Genomic DNA, 25,954 nt, shown 5'->3' with positions numbered 1-25,954 from the left:
ACAGATCCAGAGCACCTCAAAGCCTGATAATGGTTACTCCTCACCCCAAAAGCACCTAGGCCTTTCCTTTTCCAGTGATTGACTATAAAGAGGTTTCCTGCTCAAACATCTTCTCTCAGTGCCATTCGGCTCACTTCAACGGCTCAATTACAGTAAGTACGTAAAGTGTTGGACGCTTTAGCAGTGGCAGAATGAAAGCACAGATTACTGACGGAAAGACTCCAGGGTATATATTACAATCTTCAATGACCGTAACTCCTACCAACTGCTCTCCAGTAGAATGCTCAGAAGAAAACCCAAAAACAAGAGTGCGGTTTATCACTGCCTGACCTTACTCGTGGCTTCTGTATCTCAGACTGTGCAATCAGCTGATTCTCACCTGTAGCAATTCTTTGGCTGATCCTCTTTTCTCTACATCCATCTCCAAACATCGGTTCAAGAAATCCCGGAATATTGGGGACAGTTTCTCGGGGTTCTGCAGCTCTGGTGTGCCATTAGTTGCTATCAAATATAAAGCCTGTAAAATGAGGAGTATTGTATAACCAAGCCAAATCTTTAAAAGACGACAAACTGACCTGCCTAGTGGAACCCCTTAATCTAGATGAGAAAGGGCTCTGCAGCCTACTTCTCTCCCGGACGAGACACAAAACTAAGAATGCCACAATTCTACGCAGCTGTGACCTATTCTTGCCAGTAGTAAAATAACATTCAAAACCTTTTGGCAACAGATACTTGGCAAAGAAAGTATCAGCTTCTGACACAAGCAGCGTTTTTCACAACCTAGTGGATTTACTTTCCCTAAACTAGCACAGAAGACTATGTTCAAAGTCCAATGTTTTAGTTACAAACAGAAAAATTCAGGGTAGGGCTGATGGCAAATTCAAGACGGCTGCCTTCCTTTTGGAGAAACTCTCTTGCGTTGCTAAAGCTTGTTGGTTTTTTCATTTCATTTTCTTTTTAATGTAAATACTATCAATGAACAATTACTGAAAGCATCCATAAGAAGTTCTAGCCACATCTGGACTTCTTACCCTCAGGGGGTTTTCGTTGAGGTATGGGGGTTCTCCTTCCACCATCTCAATAGCCATGATGCCCAGAGACCAGATATCCACTTTAGGGCCATACGCTTTCCGTGTGACCACTTCAGGAGCCATCCAGTAAGGAGTTCCAACCATAGTGCTGCGCTTGCTCTGCTCTGGGGTGATCTGAGCACAGAAACCAAAGTCGGCTGTAGGATAACAGAAGTTTAAGAAGTTAAATTGGTGCACCCCAAGTAAGTGGGCTTCCTACAAGACTTCTCTATTACTACACATATATTTTACTGCTCCACACTTGAGGGGCTTGGAGGGGTGTCTCCTTTTTTTTTTTCTTCCCCCCACTCTATTCACCATAATACAAAATCCAACGTGCAAGATAGATACAAAACCTGAAGGTGTTTAAGCAGGGCAGATTTCCGTGGCATGAAGATAAGGCTTTTTGTGCTCTGGAAAAGGAACGCAGGTTACCCTGTAGAAGAATGGTATTTTGCCCAGTCTTCAAGATTCCTAGACTGGTAACAGCCAAAAAAAAGTAATGAAGCAGAACACAGAAGGCAAGAGTTCTGTGCACGGCATGTTATACAGCCTGATCTAGAAAACGCATATCCACAAACCACGGCTTCTGCCCTGCTAAACAGATTTAATTTGTGCAGCTACTGAGTTCAACGTTTCACAGCAATTTGTCCATCAAATACAGGCACTACAGCTGACAGAGACATGGAAACAAGGCTTCGGATAAGTGAAGTGCTACCCCACTCAGCAGAAGGAACCTGGACAAACAAACCTTTCCACAAGGTAACTACCGAAGAGAACAACCACACTCAAGAAAACGAGAAAAGTCACCTATTCCTATAGCCTTCAGGTGCAGCAGCAATGCATGTTCCATCATGTTACTTTATCCAGCTGCAGCACTCCCACTTCCCAGGCATGTAAAGCATCAATAAGAACACAGTTAAGGCAGGAGACAGATATTACCTTATCATTGACACTACGTTTGAGAGAGAAAGAGAGAGAGAAAGAGAGAAAGAGAGAGAACGTAAAATTTCGAGTCAGTTTTGAAAGTGTTATGCCACGCAGTGCTGACAAGAGAGCCACAGTCAGGAAAATGCGAAGTTGTACCGAGGACAATTTAACAAAGAACTACCCCCACCCCAGCTGTCAAGATGCTGCCTGTAAAAAAAAAAAAAAAAAAAATAAAGAAAAAAAGGAAAAAAAAGAAAAAAAGTCAAACCTATAGTAACCACTGAGTTCCTCGCCAGCACTTCTTGGCCTTTATCAAGGCGTCATCTCAATGAACACACCAGCGAAGCGGCAGCAGCGTATGTGTCCTGACCTACCAATGAGGCCCCCAACACCATGCCACCAGCAAGGAGAGAAAAGACAGGCAAGATGTAGAACTCAGTTTCACCAACCAGGAGCGTGTGGAGGCATGTAGTGGTGACAGGCAGACTGGTATCTCTTACTTCTCCTGTCACCAGTCTACCAGCAGCCACACTCCCCTAGAGAAGGGGGGAGAGCTTGAAAAGAAGGTGCGACTTCTTCCATCCTCCACCCTGAACAACTCCTAGAAGCTATACAGTCATACAGCTGAAGAAGGGCTAGTCTCAACGCTGATTACAATACCTGCCCTTCATACAGGGCATTTTTACAGCTAGCTCCTGTTTTCCTGTCTCTCTCTCCTCCTTATCTTCGCCCAATCTCCTGGGGCCAACGCTTCTTTACATAGGCCGCGAACCCTGTCCTTTTGCCATTCTGCTTTGCTTTGACAGCTCTTATGATTTTGAGCCTTCTCCAGCTAACTCTTCTCAGCCACATCCTCTACCGTAACTATTCACTTATCTTCAGCCTCTGAATCCACACAGTTTGTGCACAAACACATCACTCCCTTAAAAAAAAACCAAAACCAAATAAAGCCTCCTATGCAAGCCAGCAGTGCATCCACCAGTGCTGGTAAGCAAATCAGGTTGCTCGCAATCTTTTTTCATACTCCATCTCATAACCAATATGGGCCTGCAAACCATCTAGAGTAAGGAATACTACTAAGATACGTTTTCATGGAATTTCAAATTCCTACACAGCTGTAAAAACACCATCCTTTAACTCTTTGGTCACTTTATGCTTTGCGCATTCCTACGTACCAAGAAGTCAGACAATGCACCTCTCTCTCAACACTCCTGACAGCATCTTCGTGTGGTTTCACGTATTTTTATTGCCACACACGTTTATACACACCAGAAACTGACTGTCTGTACACAAGTCCGTGCATGCATAACAACTACCTGAAAAGCAAGTAGTTTCGTTTGTCATTTCATGATTATATTAATGAAAGTGTGTTACACTTTCAGTCCAAGAAAAGGGGACCCAGTACAGGCGCAGCTTAAGACTCGACTGCAATATAAATGGTTAACAACGTACAATGTTCTTGTTAGCGGCTGCCTAATGCAAAGGGCACAACATTAAAAGCGAGTCACGACAACCTGAAGAGACTAACACAGCGACTGCAGTTAGCTGCAACTTTTCTCTTGCAATCATTCGCATCTTTGCTTCACTGCGTGGTGCCAGTTACTTCACATTTACCAACGTATTCATGTGGCAAGGGTTTGCTTCCACAACCTTCCGGTCTAACGCATTCGCGGCCTTAGTCTTAGGGCCCTCAATTTCAATACCTGCCACCTGTGAGTTACACATTTTGTAACACAGAATTCATTTCTATTACTCGTAGTCAATAAAAATTCACCTCTAGTTTCCCTGCCAACTCTCCTTCTACTGATTTACACTCTTGGAGTGAAAGTTTACTGGGAAAGGGAAAACAGAACCTTGAAACAATTGTCTGGTACTCACTTAGTTTAACTGATCCATCCATTCCTAACAGCACGTTGTCACTCTTAATGTCTCTGTGGATGACCTGGTTGGCATGCAGGAACTCAAGCGCTTGCAAGCACTGGATGGGAAGAAAAAGAAAACAATATTCAGCATATGGAAACACAATTTTGTGTATGTGAACACAAATTCAAAAGCAATGGTTACACCCTCAGCCAGCGCTGAGTGCAAAAATATAACAGGTATTATCTAAAGCAACCAGCAGAGGAAGCTCTTGTGCTAAAATATACTCTCCAGATCTCATGAGGTCAAAAAATCATTTAACCGTGGGGTTTCTCTGCTATCTTAACAAACCCATAAATTAAACTCCCCATCATCCAGTCATCACCCAACATGCTCTCAAAAATCCCAGATGTTAACTTTGGTACCTCCCACAAATACTACAGAGGAACCATAAAGGACTAAGTAGGAACTTTTTAGCCTGAAGTCCCACCAAGAGGGATTGGTGAGACTTCATTCTCAACATACAACTTGTCCTACAGCGAAGGCTGTAAACCATCTTCATAATGAAGTCACTGATACTGTTTTTTGCACTGCTTTTAGATTAAAACCTTTCTGCCTAAAAACATGAAATTCACTTTGGCTATTTGAGAATAAGAGGCAAAAAATAAAATTGTAAGATTTTTCTCTTTCAATATAAGCAGAACATTTACCGTTTGCAGCTTGGCATGGATGCAATCCCCAGTGAGGTTTTTGTGTTTTCATTTGCTTTAGCAAAGCGGCACTGATTTGCAGAACGAAGCGTATCTAACATAGCAGCAGAGTTTCGATGAATAGTTCAATATTAGACTTTTTCCTCAGAAAAGTTAACTGCTGTTACAGTAAACAGTTACTTTCAGTTCTCTGCTTCCAGCTCCAGTTTCTCAGGAAACCATTACCTGTCCGTACATGTTAACGTACAAGTTTGCTTTCCATCCCCTCCCTTGTGGTGAGTCATCCAAAGCAGATGTCACGTTCATGTAGTCAAATGGGGTTTTTAAAAGCCTACATTTCTCCTGCACAGCAGATAATACAATCACCTCTCCTTCTGCCATAATAAATCAAGCCTGAGCTGGATGCTGGCACTCTGACTCAGGGCAGAAACCACTGATAAGTCGTGACATCAGCTATTTTTAACTCTTTCATTTGAAATCTTGCCGCAATCTCAAAATTAGTCCAACTACAATCTTCTGGAGAATTATTTTTCTGAGAAATGCATAAAGAAAGCTTAACTGTCAGAGAACCACAGATTTCACACACTATGAAAACTACTAAAATGAGAAAGGGATAGTCTGCATCAAGTGCATCTTTATTTTAGTAAATTTTTCTTAAAGCATTCCTGTTTCATCAGACCCACTTTCACACTCTAAGCAAACACAGCTCCCCTTCTTCCTTCTGGAAAACACTATGAAGCTTTCAAGCTTTTTTCTTTTTATTCTTTTTAAATATGGTCACATCCCTATTTTCTACATTACCTATATATATATATATACACGAACAGTCAGTTTTCTTTTTGATGCCTTTGAATAATCTTTGTTAGTCAAAGTTAAAAAAAGACATTATTTCCAGCTGCTAAACTCCTTCATTGCTCTTCCTTGAGCTTCAGTCCACATTATTAATATCTTTCTGTTAACATGGTCAATAGGACTAGGTAACCCAGCTACTAAAACCAAAATCTGTACCTGCTCCATCACCTAACATTCCCAAACCCCCAGCTCAAAACTGCCATAGCTCCTGCGTTACAACTTGCAAACCCCCAATCTTCTGAGGTAAACTCAATTTTGTTATTTTCGATAATTTTGATATTGATTTCTGCTCTCAGTGTCATTCATTCTTCCTAACTCACTGCCTCCAACAGCAATTGTTGCAATTAGTTCTAACTTAAGCGTACCATAAAACCTTGGGGAATAGAGTGCACCTCATTCCTCTGCCCATCAACTATAAGACTCACCTCTCTGCAAACAGCAGCAATCTGTGCTTCATCCATACATGTTTCTGTGACCACATCTGTGAGAGAGCCTCCAGCTAGATACTCCATCACCACAAACAATTCGTCTCCTACGAGGTAACTACAAACAGAAAATGAAAAGCATGCTCGTTTGCCATCAAGAGATAGAGAACTGAAGAACGGCTGATAAGAGCTGGTCAATGAAATGATTCATAAGCGCTCAAGGCAGCAAAGAAAGTCAGCCTCTGGAGTGTAGCCTGAAATGTAAACGCTGACAATAGACGCTGTGTGCTTCTTACTCCCTAAACGGGCAGGATAACACCCTACACATCTCATGCACAACACAAGCATTGCTCCAGCTGTGCTCTTGCCCACCACTGATCCTCATGCAGCTCTGCATTCATGAGGGAAGGTGGCTTCCTACTGAATCATCAAGATCATTCCCTGTAACAGATTCCTTTTTTCTTTTCTTCCCCCTCCCCACCCCCAGATGACAGTCTAAATACAGTCTCATTTTGCTCTGAGACCCTTAGGTCCAGGCAGTCGGGGTCCGTGTAAGTATATCAAGTTAAAACCTCTTGACACCCCTGGGAATGACGGAATCGGCCAGCTGCCTGCATTTACCTGTCCAGGAAGTTGACTATGTTGGGGTTCTTTAACTCCTTCATTACCAAGATCTCATTAATAATCAACTCCTTCTTGGGCTGTTTCTGCAGGTTTATCTGTTTAATAGCAACCTGAATAGGACAAAATAAAACAGGAATCACTCAAACCCGAGTATCAAAACCTTTCGGTCATTCTTAATACAATGAGATGTTAGAAGATATTCTGTAACAGGACTAAGGGAGTTTTGCACTGCTTGCAGCTGGCAAATTATTTAACTGGCACCCAGAGCCATCATCCTCTTGCAGCCGAAAAGATCCACAACAATAACAATCTGAATTTAAAGAGAAACAAATAATTCCTAAAATTCTAGTCCTGGGAACCAGAGATGACCACTGGATGGCAAGCATGCAGAGTATTGCTGAAGCCATCGACTTCACCAGGTGGGTTTGGAGACACCAAGGAGTAAAAGCAAAGAGCAAGATGTGGAGGAGGCATTCTAACTACAACGAAGAATCATATGGGGCAAGCTGTTTCCATACAGATAGGCGCATCCACCACCTTGACCGAGACGGGACCAGAGAACAAGCGTGCAAAGACTAAACAAAGTTTTATTTCTGAAAATGCAGGACTTCACTGCCCAGAATTATTGAAGGATAAACTGTTTTCAAAACCTATTTCTGGAACACCTCACTCCCTCTTCACTGGAAAGACAAAACTCTATTTTTAGCTTCTGATTACTACCATCTGATTACTACCGAACAAGGCACACGCTGTTCCAAATGACTAGACATTCTTCTGGGAGGTGATAGCAGAGATGGAAGCCACAGAAAGAAATCTTGTCAAATCATTTCGGCCACCTACAGAAGAGCACTTACACCGAAAAAGTATTCTCATTGCAATGAGCACAGAAATCTTACCTCCTGCCCTGTTGCCACATCAATAGCTGTGAAAACTGTACCTGAAGCCCTGTGAAGAAAAAGAAAAACATTACAGCCAGTTCCATCTCTCTGTAACAAACGTGCACATGAACAGACAAATCACAAACACAAAATTGTGTCCGCTTTCGATGTTGTAAGAACTTTATCAAAAAGACGGCTATTAAAAGCAAGTGGTATCGTAGAAACGCCAGTCGGTTCACACAAGAACAAACTGATCTCCAACGTGCTCTCTTCTGACAGCAGCTATGCCTCCTGCCGTCAGCATGTCTAAGCCCCCAGAACTTGTGCTGCTCCCCATGTTCAGATCAGCTGGGCAGCCCTTTCTGTAGCAGGTATTACTTTTCCTATTCCCCCAGGGGAAGCCCCCCCGCAAACGCACACAGACCTATTTAGAAAGTAAACAGTAGAAATCAGGCATATATATAAAACAAAAGCTGGAAAAGCCAGAACTTCTTTCCATATGCTTTTTTCTCAGAAGGATTCGAGGACCACTAGAAAAATAACTTAGTCAAGGCAGGATTGTTAGCGTGGCACACAGAAAGCCTTCTGACGTGCCCAGACGGTATTCAGCGGTCATATTACAAAACGGACGAACGCATCTTACTGGGAGAGGAGAAGGGACTAGATACATCCACAGGGAAGTTACAGAGCTACGCTTTCGCGTTAAAAGATGCAATTCAAAATTTCCACCACTGTGTGAAGCCTTCACCATCTGTTTATCAGTGCTTAATACAGCCAGCATTTCTGCCTGCTTCAGTAAGTGGCAGCTACGCAACAATACTAGGAAGAGAACGGTTCACTGCTTTTAATTCTGGCTCACTGGGAATAAAAGTTGGGGTGAACACTTACCCCTGCCCAATTTTTTCATATCTGGTGTATTTTTTCTTGGGATCTCCTATGCTCACAATAGTGCCTAAAAAAAAGAAAAACGTTTCCACACAAAATCTCAGAGGAGTCACAGCCTTAGGGAACGTTCTTTGCTACTGTAGCGCAGGATTACGCTGTTTCTGACAGCTCACGCTGAAAACACGTGTCAATCGTGCTGTTCCCCCTTTAGAAGGACTGGTTTGGCCAAGGTACCTCCAAGAGTGGGTCAGCTCAAGGAGCAAAGGCTGACGCATGAACAGCCAAAGCTTCCCCGATGCAGTTCCAGTCGCAAATGGCCCCACCTCAGACAATCATTACACTGGGTTTCACTCTGAACGAGACAGTTCATGCTATTTCCCACTACTATCTGAATTTAATGATAGTTGTCTTCTCGGCAGCAAAGCCCAGTACGAGGTTATGACAAACCCATTAGCTCAGCCTAGGCTAGAAACTAGTCAGATCTCGACCTAAGGACAGAAACATCAATATGGTGAAAAACTATCTTTGAGATGATTACGGAACAAGCAACAGCAGAACTATTTTGTGTTATTATGGTTGTATTATACTTGCAGATCACATTACTACAACTGAACTTCAACCCCAAAAAAACCCATTCTGCAATTTTTTTTTACCCAATAGGGCTCTGAAGCATATAAGTCAGCAGAACTTCTGAACGCAGCGCTCTCAGCTACTGTCTGACACAAAACCAATCAAGCACAGTATTCACACAACCCTTACACAAATATAAGGATGAGGGCAAAAGCTTAATATTCCTCCCCCCAGTCCTAAAGCCTTTGTTTATCTGAAATAAAAAACACCTACGTAGTTTTTCCATGATCTCTTCATCTGACATTTTGGTCTTCTTTTTCTGCTTATCGCCTGATTTCGTTGCACTGTCAACAGAAGTGTCACCGGCTGGTGCAGGGATGGGGTCAATTACAGACCGTGTATAGATCTGTTAAGAGAGACCATTTACCTGAGCATTTTCTTTGCAATCATTGACCTCCAGTTGAAAACAATCACAGTTCACCAAACATCCCTAAGCACCATTTTACATAACAGGCTGGAGGCAGAAAGTAGACCTGAGAAACATTAAAATCCAGTAAGTCAAGATGCCGGCAACCTGACTGAGTTCTGAAACAACGACCCAGGCACCTCCTGAACACTGCGATGCCAGGAAGTTAACTCAGGCTTTCACAGATAGACTTTTAGTGGGTTTTCTACCTGCTTATTCTTTATAACCCCTGCTAGTTAACCGGAGGGGCCCTTTCATCTATTGACTTCATTTCTGCAATTTCCAAGTTTCATAGAACAGCAATCGCTATCTAACAGCGAAATCAACAAAAAAAGCAAAACAAACAAACAAAAAAAAAGGACACAGATTCATGCTTCACCAGGAAAGGAAGTGTGAGACTTTGGGAATTTCCCAGTCGCCCCCAATTTGGGGGATTTTCTTGGAGCTTTATTTAGGTTGCTCCTGAGCTGTTCAGAGACATACACAGCTACCCTAGAAGTATCAAACTGCAGACCTGTCACATTTTCTATGTGTACGTAGCCAGAGTAGGCAATTATAACGCAGTAACATTTGACAAACATACACAATTCACATTTGCACTCCTGAAGTGGGTAGAGTGGCAAAACGTACACCTACCACGGTCAAAAGGATGAGCTGGAATAAGTGGGCACCCTGGGGCATTATTAAGAAGGTGTGTAGTTCAGGACAACTAAACTTAACAAACAACTTCTTAAGCATTTAACTCTTCATGCAATGCTGATGACTTTGTGAGTGAAATAAGGTTTCAAATCTTAAACTGGAATTGGTTTGGGTTTAGGCAGTATATTTGGTGAGGTTATCACACTGCAATCTAATAAAATAAAGAAAATCAAATGCACTATGCTTGTACCACTGTACAGTGCAAAGTTACAGAAATCGGCTGTATTTTTTAGGACTAAAAAGCCTCCTTGCATCCTGGGTTGAAGGGCAGGCGTAACTGGGTATCTTCAACACAAGTCAACAAACAAATCAGCATTAACTTCAGGATTTCTCATCCAACGGATAACCAGAAATTAGGCATTTTCATAGCAAACTCAAACAAAAACAGAATTTGTCCCTAAAACTTACAACGGCTCATTCCACAATCAAAACACTTTGCTAGAAAACAGAAGTCGAAAAAGTCCTACAATATCGAGAAATGTGGGTCCGCACTGTAAATTTTACAGCTGCTCACCGATTTTGTGTGATCTGGCCGTGGAGCAATAACGGGAGGAGGAGCTTCTTCATCATCATCATCATCATCTGCCACAGCTGTTGATGGCTCTGAACCTTTGGCGTTGGTCTACATTTTTACCAAATAAAAAAAAAAAAAAAACAAATTGTCTCCCCTACAGTGTTAAAAACTTGCTTCCGCCAACAAAGATAAAAGAATTCTTACTGATGTCAAAAGAAAAGGACAGGTTGAGTGGTTTAAGTGCCTTATCATGTTTTATTACAAGACTAAAATACTATTGCTCCAGTGAAACATGCTCTGCCCCAATATATGTTTTTATATATGCCGCAATTTATGTTTTTATCCCACAGAAAAATGTTCATTTTGTTTTATACTGCAAGACTCAGTATATAACAAATACAGAAGACCCAAACTTGTACGTGCCTAAGAAGATACAAAGAGTAGTAAACATACTTACCGTCGGCGTTCCTGAAGGGAAACCATCTTTTTCTAAATAGGACAAATAGCAGAATACATAAAATCAGCAGCAAAATAATAAAAAGTGAACTTTACAGAGTAAAGACTACAGACCGCTTTGGAGATCTTTTTCATCTCTCAAAAAGCAAAATTTCATGGTCACAAACGAGGAAAATCCAGTATCGCACTGTAAGTCCATGCAGAAGGAAGCTAGATGTTTCCAAAATCCCCCCCAAGGGGCAGCAAGCCCGCTCAGTTCCCAACTTGCTCTTCACCTCACTCGAGTACCCACACTTGAGCACTGCTCGTCACACTCGTGTGTTCTGTCTTACTGAGATCTGAAATCAGGATCAAATCGGTATTTCTGCTCCCTTAGCGGTATCTTGAATCAAGGATGAGAACATCACAAAGCCTTATTACTAAGCTATTTTCAGAAATAATTTGGAAGAAAACTAGACAAAACTGCATCTGTTTTGACAGTCATTCCCTCAGCCCCCCCACATATCTCCCGACCTAAGAGCCACAACTTATCTTGCATCTTTGATGTCACCACATGGTGACATCAAGTTTGCAGATAGCTGTTTTAGCCACAGACAGGAGGAGCAAGGTCTCCAGCACTAAACCAATTAATCACAGTCTCAGAGACCCGGCTTCACAAACACAGCCCATTAAAGTTAATTTTGGCCACTATTTTGAATTATCCAGCTCCATCTCTTTCCTTCTCCACTTAAAACAGGAAATAAACTGGACAACGCCAGTTTCCAGTAAGTTTTAAATCCATCTTCAAATATTTGTTCCTCATTGAAAAGCAGCTTGCTCTTTCACCATTTGAATCTGATTTATTATTCTGAAAGAAAGGAAGATCGTGTTCCAAATACTCAATTCCCCTTCAAAATGCCTTGGATCTCACCTGGAGCAGAAAAACTCAGATACTTCTGTTTTGCCGTGTCTTTGGAGTCGTAGAATTTCAGCACATCTAGTACCGCCTGGGGGTTTTTCTTCTGTTCTAGCTTCGTGATATTTGAGGTCTGCAGCAATCGAGCCCATTGCTCTGGCATTCCCTGAAAAAATAGGCAGCCTTCTAGTATTTTAAAGGTTTTTAAAAAGCAGAACAAATTTCTTTCCTCTATAAAAAGCATAACACGTGCAGTCTTAAACACATGAACAAGTAGGATGGGGTTTTAATGGGGAGCCATATGTCCATCAGTGATACAACCCAAATAAAGCCACAGCTGAAATCCCTCCTGACAGCTCAGTATCTTGAGCACTCAGGGGCTCCAGCCTCCTGTGCCTACATGACACCACCTCTTCCAGCTGTATTAAGCCAGATGTGAGGAATCATAGAATCACAGAACAGTTTGGGTTGGAAACGACTTTAAAGACCATCCAGCTCCAACCCCCTGCCCTGGGCAGGGACACCTCCCACCAGACCAGGTTGCTCCAAGCCCCGTCCAACCTGGCCTTGAATGCCCCCAGGGATGGGGCAGCCACAGCTTCTCTGGACCACAACCTGGGCCAGCGTCCCACCACCATCACAGCAAAGAATTGCTTCCTCACATCTCATCTAAATCTCCCCTCTTCCAGTGAAAAACCATTCCCCCTCGTCCCATGGCTCCCCTCCCTGATCCAGAGTCCCTCCCCAGCTCTCCCGGAGCCCCTTTAGGGACTGGAAGGGGCTGGAAGGTCTCCCCGGAGCCTTCTCTTCTCCAGGCTGAACCCCCCCAGCTCTCTCAGCCTGTCCTCCCAGCAGAGGGGCTCCAGCCCTCCCAGCATCTCCGGGGCCTCCTCTGGCCCCGCTCCAACAGCTCCGTGTCCTTCTGCTGTCGGTGCCCCAGAGCTGGAGGCAGCACTGCAGGGGGGTCTCCCCCGAGCGGAGCAGAGGGGCAGAATCCCCACACTTGCCCTGCTGCCCACGCTGCTGGGGATGCAGCCCAGGCTGTGGAGGGCTTTCTGGGCTGCCAGCGCACATTGCTGGCTCGTGTGGATCTTCTCACCCATCAACACCCCCAAGTGCTCAACAGAACCAGTGTTACGCATTAATGAAAGTAAACTGAAGAGGGTTTCCCAGGGAAGGCTCTCCCAGGTGACACCAAGCATTAGATCTGACATTTACACTGAGAAGCACTAACAGGTCACCATCTCATTACTCTGCGTGCTGTACAAATACACAGTGAAATCATTTATTTGATAAAAATCGGCAGACTAGCTCACACTTTATTCTAAAACACCACAACATCTTCACTACAGCACTGACCCACGGCTGTTTTCTGAGCAATGTCAAGGCAGGGATACTTACAGTGAACTCTCCAGTAACAGCATCGAAGCCAACATGGATGGTATGCTCAAAATCTGATGGTGGGGAGATTTCTGGCCTTTCCTTTTCCTTCTTCTTGCTTCCTGAAAAAGATATTCAGAGATCTGCTGAGCAAAGTTTTAAAGTCCTATTGTCTCCATTTAATATAATCAATCCAAACATTGGAACAGTTGGGATGAATGTAACCATCATTCTGTTTACTGGTGGAAGGTCTTTGCATATGCAGCACAGTGATTTGGTATTTTCAGGTTGGTATAGACTTCACATAAGAAGCAACGACTCCTTCCATTCAAATCATTCAAACTGTGGTAGCAAGCAAATAAGAGATTAAAAGCACCGGAGTGCACAGAGCTCTGCTGAGAGTATAAAGTCTAAACATATGAAATGTTTACAATGCAAAAAAGGACACTTTAATATGGATTAAGAACAACCCCGACGACAACTTCAGCTCAACCTCAAGTTCACCCTGAAGACAGTTAAAACTCAGTTGCCTCACTGCTTCAATTCAAGGTAATTAATGCAAACTAGGACTTCCTGTGATGAAGATAAGAGTTTACAGCCTCAGAGCTATTACCTAATTTAAATTAAAGCGGGGGGGGGGGGGGGGGGGGGGGGGGGGAAGAAAGCAAACATAATAAATACCAGAAGCAGGAACATATCATAAGAAGGACCATGTGTGCAATCTAACCTAGATCCAATTAAATTTATATAATGTTTTACACTGCCTGGGGCTTGGGTTTTTGTTTTCTTGGTTTTATTTTTATTTTTTTTCCTGACAAAGAGAAAATAAATAAAAATGAAAGACAATTTGTAATTAACACTAAATATAAAATACACTACTCTGTTCCCTTTCCTCAGAAGGGACTCGGAGTTCAGTTGGGAGGTTTCAGAAACCTGTTTTCTTGTTTTTGCAAAAAAGCCCCAAGCCTGCTGTCTGCTCCCTGCCAGAGCAGAGGGTTGCACTTGCTGTTTGCTCTCCAGGTAGAAAGGTGATGCTCAAGGCCTCACCTCCTGGCCCTCTGCTGAAAGGCAGAGCTGTAGAGCGTGTCTAACCTGACACCAAGAAAACTGCACGTGTAATCCTGGGAACTCCTGGGGGCTCGCAGAGCGTAGAGCTGAATCAGCTGCATTTATTATAGCCAGGACGAAGCCAGCAAGAATGCTACAGCACTCATAACCACAAAGGAAAGCAGCACACCATTTTGCCATCTAACTTCATTACCACTTTATGTTTGTATGTCCCCCCCCAAAAAAAACCAAACAGATTTTTTGCTTTGTTTTTAAATTCACCTTAAAAATGTAGTGTCACATAGTTTCAGTACAGAAAAAGAGCAGCTAACTGAACACGGGGCAAGCATAGATTGTGCTGCTCAGGGTCAGAGAATCCGTCTGAAATCCCCTCACGCCGGCGGGAGAGGAAGGACGGGGAGCCGAGGACAATACTTACAAACGAAAAGCCATGTGGGCTGCCTCCAGCTGAACAATACAGTGGAAAGACACGGCTATTATAAACAGGATATCTTTCATATGGCTGCACAGGTCAGAGCCAAAAACCAACCGGACTGTCCAATGTTCTCATTAACATTGTTCAGTCACACGGCAGGAGAAACTTGCTTATGTGAAAATCTTTAAGGAAAGTACTGTTTCTTCCCAATCTCTTGCAGTTGTTTATGTGAAAGCAAGGGAGGGGGGAGAAAAAAAAAAAAAAATTATATTCCTCAGGAAGGTTTGTGTTCTGGAGCGCTTGACATGTAGGGAACCGGAGCTGGTGCTCAAACCCTCCAGCGTGTGCCGCTGCGCAAATAAACCCGCTCCTGCCAAAAATACACACATCTTACTAGTAGGGTGGGCAAGGAGAGTAAAAACCCCTCCTCTGCCCACAGGAGGAGCAGATCAGAGCAGCACTTCAAAGAAAGGCAAGCAGCGAGCTTCAGTCAAGAGGCAATTCCCGTGAGTCTCGTCTTGGCAGGATGTTCTCCAGGCTCTATGAACAAGGCCACCACGAGGCCACGCTGCTTTATAACTGCCCATCAGGTTTGCACCACAGATCAGTATTTAAACACGAATCCCTTTAATAAAGGGCAACGCTGGTTTCCACCAGCACGTGAATCCAAGATGTGGTCCCTTGGCCCCGCAGAGACAGCAACATCCAGGCGTCCAGGAGGGGAAAGACACAGGTCCTTCAGAAGGACTTGGCGAATTAGAGAATTGCTCTGTCTGATTAAGAAAGTGCCTCAAACACAATTAGACTCTTCTCTTCCCCAACTGAAGCCACAGGCACTCAGCAGAGGCGTCATACAAGGTTCTTCAGACACGCTCCTGCATCGCAAACCCCTCCTCAAACACCCTGCGCTTCCCCCCAGCCAACCTCCTGCACAAAGCGAGAAACACAGATGTTTCCAGCAGCCCGGTGCCAGTAGGTCGGTGACTCCCGATGATACGCTCCGAGTTACCGAGCCAAAAACACACTGAAGTGTGCCCCAAGCCAGCCGTCCTGAGCACATCACACGCAGCATCCCGGGTCCCACAGCGATGCCCCACAGCACCTCCTTTAATAAGCTCTGCTCAAAGACAAACATTTCTTGGTTTAGGGGACTATTTTAAAGCTTTCCAAAAAAACACGCAAGTTCTTTTGACTTCAGAAGTCTAGCCAAGGAAATTCATGGCAATTAAGTACTCTAGTAAAAAGATGGCTATCACTTCATTTATCCTAGTTCACCATTCACCTATCACCATTTATTGCTGGTTCAATGGAACCAGGGGGGAAAAAACCCCCTCTATGACTAGCTCATTAAACAATCCCTTCAAACTCTTATGATTATTTCAGCGCAGAACTAGCTCAGACTTGGGGCACAAACTCTGCGTTTGCTAAACCTCACCATCTGCAGCGCGTCCCCCAAAGCACATCACTGCCCCAATGCCATCTCCTAAGCCAGAGGAGCCCCCCCGGAGGGGACCTGGCAGGGACAGTGCTGTGGCAACAGATAGGAGGAAGCTGGCCAGGAGGGACCATCCAGACATCATATGGACACAGATCTGCTGAACAAAGCCAAACAACATTATCCAGTAACAGCTCTATTCACGGTAGCCTTGTACATCTCCTTCATTTTCTGAAAAGGAGAATTAACCATTTTTGTCGTAATTTGTTAACTTTGGCACTGGTTGGAGAAATTTTTCCCATGATAAACTTCTACTCCAGGTTGACAGATTATTTCGCATGCAATCCCAACAGATTTTTAAAATCCAAGCAGGAAGTTAACATTTCTGTAAAGCTTCCCAGCAGCAGAATTTAAAAGAAATATATATATTTAAATGGACATTTGTGGTGAGGATGCGCCTCAGCCGTGCTAGTGAATAAAACGACTAACATCTGACTATTGTCATTTATATTGACATTTATATTCTGCTTACATTTGACAGCCAGTTTTTACAGTCTTGGGGGCGAAAAACATTTCTTTGGATGTTTACGTTACCCTTGCTGCAGGTCAACCAATCAACAAGTTTTTTCCAAATTAAAAAAAAAGACAACTTTCAGATAGTTTCTTTAAGCTAGATAGCTCGCTTATCATCTTTCCTAATGGCGTTATCTTGCCGTGCAGTAAAACTTTCTGCTTTTCTTCAGAAGGACATTACTTTAAATACTTTTTAGCATCTAGAAAACATAAACTGGCACCATTCTCTCTAAAATGTACTTTTCTCAGCAGAAATTATTTCTTCCATTTTTAGTTTTGCATCACCAAATATCAGGAGGTATTCAGACACATGCTAAACATGTATGCAGATTAATTCCAATAAATTTCGTAAATGTCAGTATTTAGAGTGGTCTGAATAAGCTTAAGTAATGGGATGCCAAAGCAATTTCAGAGGAGCCAATAGAACTTTAGACGAGTCTTCAACCACCTCCCCAGCCATTTCAGCAACAAAGCCACCATCAAGACAGAAAGAGGAAACATCCAAGGAGAAGTAAAGGCGCGATAAAATGTCACAAAGCTCTTCAGCTGCGCTGCACCCACTTGCATTCATAATTCGTTTCACAACGCAAGCAACTCTTACACAGTGTTACTAATTCAGAGCAAAGAAGATCTTCCTTCACATGGGGTTTATGTTCTACTTCATTATATCTCAGTAAAAAAAAGAGCCACAGATGCTCTAATGAACAATGAATGCAATGGCGTAATGACCAAATGCTATCCCAGCTCCTAAATCGCTCTCCTAGTCTGAAGATGGACACGTTTGATCCTTCCACCAGATCTTCTTGCAGCACTCACCACGACAATTGCCGGGCATTTCCTCCCATGTCCAACAATATGATGGCAAAACAACGGTTTCTGCAGTATCGAAGGGCTAAGCTAGAACCTGCTCCAAACATGTGGCGCTACCAAATGCACCCAGATTCACCACCTTCACCAACCTCAGAGGCCTGAGTCTCTCTCTTGGGGTGCTGCCACCAACCTGTAGTAGCTTCTCCTGTTCTCCTTACCTCTTTAAGGCTCTTACCCATGCCAGGAAAAAAGACCCCCACTTCTAGTGCTGTAATCCAGCCACGGACAGTTATTTCACAATAAGTGACCTTGTGAAATAACTATTCTGCTTCCAAAAGCTACACTGGCCAAATCTTTCCATCCTCCAAAAAGGAAAACACACCCACCATTCAGAGCAGAAACTCTGCCAGATCACGGAAAGCCAGATATTCCGAATGCAGGGAAGCCTCTAGCGTTTGTCCCCAGGGTGAGGCATGGCTGCAGAGGGACTGCTCAAAGAGCTGAGCAAGGGTGAAAACCAGCCCCAGGGAAAACACTTCGCCAAGCGAATAAATAACCAGAGGAGCAAAGTCTTTTGAAACAGTCAAACCTGTGTCGGCACGACCGAACCAGTCCTGCCCAGCACATCAGCCACGAGGCGCAGGAAGCCAAGAGCGGAAAGAAAAGACATTAAGAGCAGCAGGGTCTTCCCCTTATGCATCTTCATAGTAATCATAAAAATGCTAGCTGGTAGACATTAATAAAACGCATAGAAGTTTCAGGTCAGGCTTATAAGTCCCTGCACAGTTCTACCATACCAGATGTTAGAATATATTTCTATCCATGCACTATTTTGTTTTACATGGATACAGACATCCTGGAGAACCAGGATCAGGGCTCCAGTGCTGTACATACATTCATCATACAGAACAGAGGGCAGAAACAAAGCACAAGTACAGCCTAATTTCATTACAGCATCTTTTTCTCAGAAATAATCCTTGTTTACAGCAATCCAGGTTTTTCCCCCACTAGTAATTAATCCTAACGGTGCAGTTACACAGAGAGAAGGACTTACTTTTTCTCAGTTCTCCTTCATGCACACTGCACCCTCCCCACTATTTCTTCACTACTTTTGTTTTCTCCTCAAGGTACCACGTAAATGGTCATCAACATGAAGTTAACTTCCAGAACAGCTGGATGCTCAGTTTAAACTAGAAATACACATTTAGCGTAGCACAATGGTAAGTAATATGATACCCAGGAATCACAAATATTTATTAGGGTTGTTTGGAAATGCATTACTTTAAACTGGGCAGCAGAGATGAGAAGCAATAGGTGGTGGTTTTCTGCAGTGAGCTATTTAATTTTTCTTACTTGGCATTTCATCTTCAAACATCCCGGTGCAAACAGAAAGATCTTGGCTCACTGAACACACACATCCAACTCTCAACACTTCCCCACATCCCCTACACTTGGACAGGCTGGACTCAAATGTTTAAAGCACTACCAACACTTACAAGAAGAGGTAAAGGAATACAAGGAGTAACCTTGGAAAATAGAGGCATCTTACCTTTTTCAGTGCTAGAGAATATGGAGATGATTTTATTCCTAGGTTTTCTCTCTTCTGGTACAGAGGGCAGGGGTTTCAAGCTGTGGTTGGCAGACAACTGGTCTTTGCCCCCTGAACTGAAGATAGTACTGCTCATCCGGACGGGAGGAGCTGGTGGCTTGTCTTCCAGTTCTCCGTTGTCAGACATGGTTCTCAATAGCTAGTGAAAGCACTGAAACAGAAATAGTTGCTTTAACATCCAAAGAGAACATAGAATATGTAAACGTAGCATTTCTGTTGTTGACCAACAGGGGAATGAGGGGTGAATTCAACTCTGAGGAACTCGGCAAGCACCGCACTGGCAGGCACTGATGTCTCTGCCAAAGGAAGTGGATTCCTTCCTCACTCCCACTTCTGGGACACCCATTCATTTGTGCCAGCAGCAGCCTTTGTGGGATGGAGCAGCAAACTTTTCCAGCGATAAAACTAACCCAGTCAAAAAGAACAGTCAGTTGTAATGTGGACCAGTTCCCAGATCTGATTTGCTACCTGTTCACACAAAGGCTGCGTACGTGAAAAGGATCGTACACATAAGGGCCTAAGTAAAACATCTTGCAGGGGTAGCTCTAGCCCAAAGAGCTTCATGCTCTAGAATTGAACACCTTTAAAAGCCCTAGGTGCTTTCCTTCTTGTCATTTATCAGACAAGATCTTGGAGAGAAAGAAATAGCTTATGTTTAGAAGTCATAATTCAGCACATCGTCCACATTAAGTGGTATTTGGAATGTCTCTATCCAAATTATGCAGCCTACATTAAAGAGCACAGGACTAAGATCCACCGGATGCATTCCGCTTCTGAATGAGGACTTGCTTTGCTTCACCACTTTTTGCCACACTTTCTCCATTTGTAAAAAGAATATACGCTATCATCACAATCCTCTTCCAGTCCTCAACAAAAACATGAGCGAGATCACGAACAAATAGCTGCTAAAGCTAAAATCACAGCACAATAAAGCATCTACATGACACATTCCACATTCAAGAAAATCTCCACTGGTCTTTCCTCCCTCCTCATAATATCCTGTAGATTTTTCTCTGACCACCAAGAAACAGGCAGCCTCTCTGCTACAGAGTAAATAGCACAAAGAAAGATTTACGGAAATGACCTTGCGATGACAGCTGAATAACAAATATGCCGTTCATTTCTCCATATGCTCCAATGATGAGCTACCTCTTTGGAACAGGAGACAACACATCTCCTCTGTGTTGACCTCCTCCTCCTCTCACGGCAGTTTGGGAAATGTATGGCCTACTGGTGCCTACCAGCTGCCCAACGTAGTCCCAAAGCACAACTCATTCCCAGCCATACCACTGGAGCAATCGTTATCAGTGCCATTCAAGAGAGTTGGGATAAGACAGTGCAATCCAATCTCAATTATCACACCTCATTTCCAAAGTATAAACATTGTGCTACACAATGCGGGCACAGCACATGCATCTTGCAGAACATGGTCTTAGCAGAAGAACTAAAAACCGCTGGACTGCCATTCCCATCGTTGCACTGGGTGAATACTGCCAGATCCCAATGGAGAAAAGCAAAGCTGAACTCATGCAGCACAAAAGCACACTGGTTTATGTAGCGAAGCTTAGGAGAGATTAAAATGAGTTATCACAGAATGGTAGGGGTTGGAAGGGACCTCTGGAGATCATCTAGTCCAGCTCCCCACCAGAGGAGGTTCACCCAGAGCAGGTTGCACAGGAACATGTCCAGGTGGGTTTTGAATGTCTCCAGAGACGGAGACTCCACCACCTCTCTGGGCACCCCTGGGTGCCAGGGCTCTGCCACCCTCAAAGGAAAGAAGTTCCTCCTCATGTTTAGGTGGAACTTCCTATGGTCAAGTTTGTGCCCGTTACCTTTTGTCCTGTCACTGGGCACCACTGAAAAGAGCCTGACCCCATCCTCCTGACACCCACTCTTTTATAAGTATTTATAAGCATTGATAAGATCCCCCCTCAGTCGTCTTTTTTCCAGACTGAAAAGACCCAAATCCCTGAGTCTTTCTTCATAAGAGAGATGTTCTAGTTCCCTAATCATCTTCGTAGCTCTTCGCTGTACCATAAAGGCCCATGAAAGCGTATCATTTCTGTACAAATACCTTCAGAGGCACAGGCAGCACCAAGCAAAGTTCTGGCAGTGCAAGTAAAACCTGGACATGTGCTGGTTGCCCCATCTCCTTAGAGACTGGTGGGGGAACAACGGTGAAGCTGTGCAACACCCACCTAGACAAACCTGCCTTCGAGCCCTGTGCCTGATGATGGAGCGATAAATAGACTTGCAACCCTTGAACGTGTCTGCAGGGATGCAGTTGTGAATAGGACTGCAATTCCCATCCTCCAACAGTCTTCCAAATTCGCTTACTAATTGCTCTTTCAGATGTTGCAAGTTATCTGCAGGATCTTCTATATTTTCCAGTACCTACACTGCAATATGGGGAAAAAATTAAGACCCCTGCAATCTAACAGCAGGTCTGAGCAGCCTACCCACAGAGATTTTAATTCCAATTGCTTTCCTAACAATACATATTGTTTGCACAAAGTGTGCCACCAGTTTGAGGCATACAAGTTTCTGGTCTGAACCACCAAATCAGATACAGTGTATTCAAGGGTCCTGTTGAAGTTGGGCTTGGAGCGATGGCAGTACACGGGACCATAATCCATTTCCCTTACGCTAATCAAACCTCAGAAAAGAGGAGGATAGGTCCCAATGGGAAGAGACATTTAAAAGAAAGCACTCCTCCCTTTGAAGAAATCCTATCCAACAGCGAAATAAATCATAGTAGGTAAAGAAGCGTATCAATAACTTTAACACCAAAATGATACACTATGTGAAGAAAGCACATTTTTGTATTTTTCCAAAATAAACCCTATTATTGCCTCCATCTGTGCAGTTCTTTGAGCTGCCTGATATTGGCAAGGGCAGGATGTAAGGATAAACAACAACTAACCTGCAGCTGAGACTGGACAAGAACAGACTTGGCTCTCCAAGCCCACATTCATTCCCTGCACGCTCCCTTGGAGAGCCCAGTCACTGAATTCACAATGCTGTAACGCGGTACTCAGGTTGCAAATTTATCAAACAAAAAAAACCACAAAAACACACACCACACCAACATTTACTGTACTTTTGTTTCCATATTTTTAAATAAATTCCTCTCTATGGTAAAAATTATCAATTTTCAGTGACACGGGCAGCACAAGTCAGTCGATCGCACACTCAGCATTACAGCTTCTTGATCCGAAACAAATTATTCCTTAGTGCCTTGCGTGCTCAAGAGAAGAAACTGTTAAGCAGCAAGTTGGAAGCAAGTATACAGAAATCCAAAACTCATCTATTTCACAAGAAAATAAGGTGCTTCAAGAAGCTGACATAACAGCATCTGTGCACAACCCTCAGAGCTGCAGTTCTGGTCAGTGCTTCGTGTTCACAGTGTTGAGAAACATCCTTCACCTTGGTCAAAGCAGAGCCCAGGAGCTGGACAGGAGGAAAAGGAGCTGCGGGGCTGGCAGAGCAGACTGGAAAGAGCTCAGGCATCGGCTTCCCACCCGAGGGACTGGCTCCCTCATTTGCAGTTAAACAAAATCCTTCAAGCTCATTAAATCTGCGGTTAAGTAAAACCTCAGCTTTTAGGAAAAACTTAAAGACATGTGATTTATTTAATAACACACAGTAGTATAATTTCTGGCGGCTGTTTCGAAGACCGTTGTTAAAATAAACTGCTAGGTCCCAAACTATTTTGCACAAAGGACCATTTCAACGCACAGCAGCTTTGAATTAATAGTTTAAAGAAATTACTACAGCTCCACTCACAACAGATGGCTTCAGGAAACAGAAGGCTGATCCATCAGTCATCATCGGAAGTTAAAAGTCAATCATTTTGTTCAGGTTCAAATCCAAACAGCGAGTCTCTGACAGCTGAATGCAGAAGAGCAGTTCCCCTTCCCCTCTCCTTTCTCCGTACCCTGTCTTCATTATGCAGGGAAAGTTTCCACAGCGTCAGGAAGTCCTTTTGAAATTGCTGCGGAGGTTTGGCATTATGGGCGATGACTGGAGGAGGGATTAAAAAAAAAAAAAAGAAAGAAAGAAAGAAAGAAAAAAAAGTGCAAATACACCCTGAAGCTCCTTTTCTGTTCTCTGACTCCCCCAAAAGAGGAAGAGGAGGCTGTTCATCTCACTGCAGCTCGGCGTAATCACTCTTGCACCATCACCCACGTGGCTGCCTTGCTGAATCACGGCTTGCGCAGAGAACCGCAAGGACCATTTCTCCAGAGCCTGCCAGGAGTCTGTATACTGGGAAAGGGGATGTCAGGTTCATCTTGCTCCGACAGAATCAGACAACACAACTAATGGTGGGGTGGCTTTTTAGCTTGGTTGAAAGACAGTTACTAAAATGGTTAACCTAAGTTTGAGCGACCTCATAAAAATATGCTAAATCTGGAAGAAAAATGACAGAAGGGACAAAGGTAATACATGGAAAAGGCTGTAACCACGGCAAAGGGATTCACTTTCATCTTTGCCAGTGAAGATAATACCAGTAACCAGCATACAAGCACATCAGCAGCTCCCTCGCAATCACTAGTCACACTATATTTAATTACAAGAACTAGAAAGCAATGGAATGAGTCACAGAGACAAGCTATGAAGCTGCAAACAATACTTAACTACAGACTTCAGAGAGATTCACTCCCACCACAGGACAGTGCTGTAATCCACTACACTGACACCAAAAAAAAAAAGACACAAAAAGAACTAAAAGCTTTTTTCCCCCCAACAGTTCTGCTGCTTACTCCACAAAACATACTCACAGGTACCAGCGCTGGTGACTACAGTATATGACACTACTCCCAACGGCTGTCCCATCCTTTTGACAAAGGTTTTTTTGCCCTGCAGCAAAAATGGCAATACTCTTTTCATCCTCAGCAGCCTTGGACACCATCGTAACGTGAACTGCAGCGGCTGAAGAACAAATGCGCTCTCTCTTCTGCTGCAGAGGCAGCAACAAGCGGCCAGCCAGCGACTGCGCTGTCCTAAATCACTCACCACCAGCAGCAGGAGACCTGAACCAGGTTCCCCAAAAGTGCAACTCAACTCTTGCCACCTTTGCCCGGCAAGGCCAAGGCCAGACAAGCACAGGGAAGCTCCCTGTGTAGCTTAACCCACCCTCTTCCTCCTCCCAGCCCCTGAAGGGACCTGCAGTGACCGATTTGCATGTGCGTTCAGAGTTTCATTTTTACAACGATGTTCCAGGAGCCAGTTCTGCTGATCGCTAGCTGTCTTCCTTTTGGGGAAGAAAAGGGCCCATTAACCCATGGCATACCCAGGTCACAGAAGAGAGAGAGCAGTTCCTGCCACTGCCACTGTTGGGAAAACACCCAGAACCATAACCCTGACCGTGAGTAAAAGCTGGAAAGCAAAGTGAGAATTGGGCAGCGGTTTCAGGAAGCTGATTAACACACATTGCTGCAGCACATTAGTCTGAATGCTCTGGCTTTGACTTGTTTTTTTCTTGGTGGGGTTTTTTTCCCCTCAGTTCCCCCTTGTGTGAGCATAAAGCGGCGCTGCTTCCCGAAGAACTTCCTAAGTACAGCTCTTGTGTGGGTCCTGGCTCCCTCGGCCTCCCTCGTGATGGGTATGAAGGCGGACAGGCACTCCCGTCCCAGCGCTGGTGCAGCAGCAGGCTCCACCTCGGAGGCCCCTTTCCGCCACCCGGCTGCTATTTACCTCCTCTGACTTCTGAAAAAGGACAAACGTTTTTCTTCTCAAACTTGTTTGCAGAATGACTAAAGGGAAAGAAAACAAAATCTAAGACAATCATTTTCTTATCTGCTGTAGCTCACAGTCACGTTTTTTTCTGCAGCACTTGGACTGGAGCAGATTGAGTTTTAAATATGCATTATGTGTGCATACACATCAGTCTTCCAGTGTGGTACTGTAAGGTCCCGAGCAGGGCTAGGAAGATGATGCCATGTGTCAAACAAAACAGCTCATGTAGAAATTTCTCATATCATGAGTTGAATTCGTCTTGCTTAAGCTGTTCAAATTAATGTATTTGAGGAGTCTAGGCTGCATCTGTATTTCGCCACCTGGGATTTGATGCAGAAGTAAATTGGAAAAAAAAAACAACCAAACCACTTCAAGCTCAGAGCTGTTTGATAACACGTACATAAATTCCTGCTCCTGGCACACAATATCCTGGCTTTGCACTGCCACTTAAGGAACAGATCTCCGAGGAGCCAGAAGTAAATCAATGAAGTAAATCAAATCCTCTCTATGTGCATACCCTGACAGGAGGCTCGCAGAGCTGCAAACTGAACTCAGTTCTCTTTACTGCAGGTAAAAATTACTCAGCTCATTTACTACCAACAATGTAACACAGAAGGAGCAACACAGACATAAAATTTAAGTCTGTTTTGCAGGGCTGAACAAAAAGCAGAAGTAAAGTATTTCAGGCTAACAGTGCATTAAGAAACATAACCACTTTGCTTTTGAAATCATAATCCTTGATGTGCCACTACAGCTGCAGGACCTCGTTGGGACACCACCTGAACTGCTGCAAGAAGAGCTGCAGAACATTTTGGCCACAGCAGTCACGGTGCTTGAAAGCAACGCGGCAAAATCGTTCATTGTCCAGCAGAAGGAACGGAAGAATAAAAGAGAACAGATCAAAAGTGAAAAAAGCCCTGATGGTGAGTGCGCTCCCCTGTCCCTGCTCTAGCAGAGGGCACAAGGGCTGAGAAAAGAAAGCTATCCTTACAGCGATCTGCATGGCGGTGGCTGTCATTTGCTGTCTTCCTGTACAGCCTTATAGGGTGCTACTGGCAATGTCTGTCACGCACAAAGAGCGGCAGCATCCG

At 43.9% G+C, this 25,954-nt stretch overlaps 1 protein-coding gene across 5 annotated transcripts in view; it reads right to left on the bottom strand.

The window, feature by feature from the left end:
- PAK2 (p21 (RAC1) activated kinase 2) overlaps positions 1–25,954 on the bottom strand; it is a 48,404-nt gene that overhangs the window by 5,127 nt on the left and 17,323 nt on the right. For 4 of the 5 annotated variants that reach the window (XR_010071764.1, XM_063339961.1, XM_063339960.1 and 1 more), the window contains 13 exons: positions 19,065–19,275; positions 13,236–13,336; positions 11,850–12,000; positions 10,941–10,972; positions 10,484–10,591; positions 9,078–9,210; positions 8,238–8,301; positions 7,368–7,416; positions 6,469–6,581; positions 5,848–5,965; positions 3,879–3,978; positions 1,032–1,228; positions 380–517 (listed from right to left, as the gene is read on the bottom strand). Coding sequence is in view for 4 of the 5 variants with exons in the window: in XM_063339961.1 (XP_063196031.1) it covers positions 380–517; positions 1,032–1,228; positions 3,879–3,978; positions 5,848–5,965; positions 6,469–6,581; positions 7,368–7,416; positions 8,238–8,301; positions 9,078–9,210; positions 10,484–10,591; positions 10,941–10,972; positions 11,850–12,000; positions 13,236–13,336; positions 19,065–19,251 (1,491 nt within the window). In the remaining variant the exon portion in view is untranslated. Of the gene's footprint in view, positions 1–379; positions 518–1,031; positions 1,229–3,878; positions 3,979–5,847; positions 5,966–6,468; positions 6,582–7,367; positions 7,417–8,237; positions 8,302–9,077; positions 9,211–10,483; positions 10,592–10,940; positions 10,973–11,849; positions 12,001–13,235; positions 13,337–19,064; positions 19,276–22,910; positions 24,171–25,954 lie in introns of those variants that run through there. The other variant, XM_063339962.1, reaches the window with a different exon arrangement.

This window comes from Chroicocephalus ridibundus, chromosome 6 (genome assembly GCF_963924245.1).
Source record: "Chroicocephalus ridibundus chromosome 6, bChrRid1.1, whole genome shotgun sequence".
NCBI lineage: Eukaryota > Metazoa > Chordata > Aves > Charadriiformes > Laridae > Chroicocephalus > Chroicocephalus ridibundus.
This window is presented reverse-complemented; position numbering and strand designations above follow the sequence as displayed.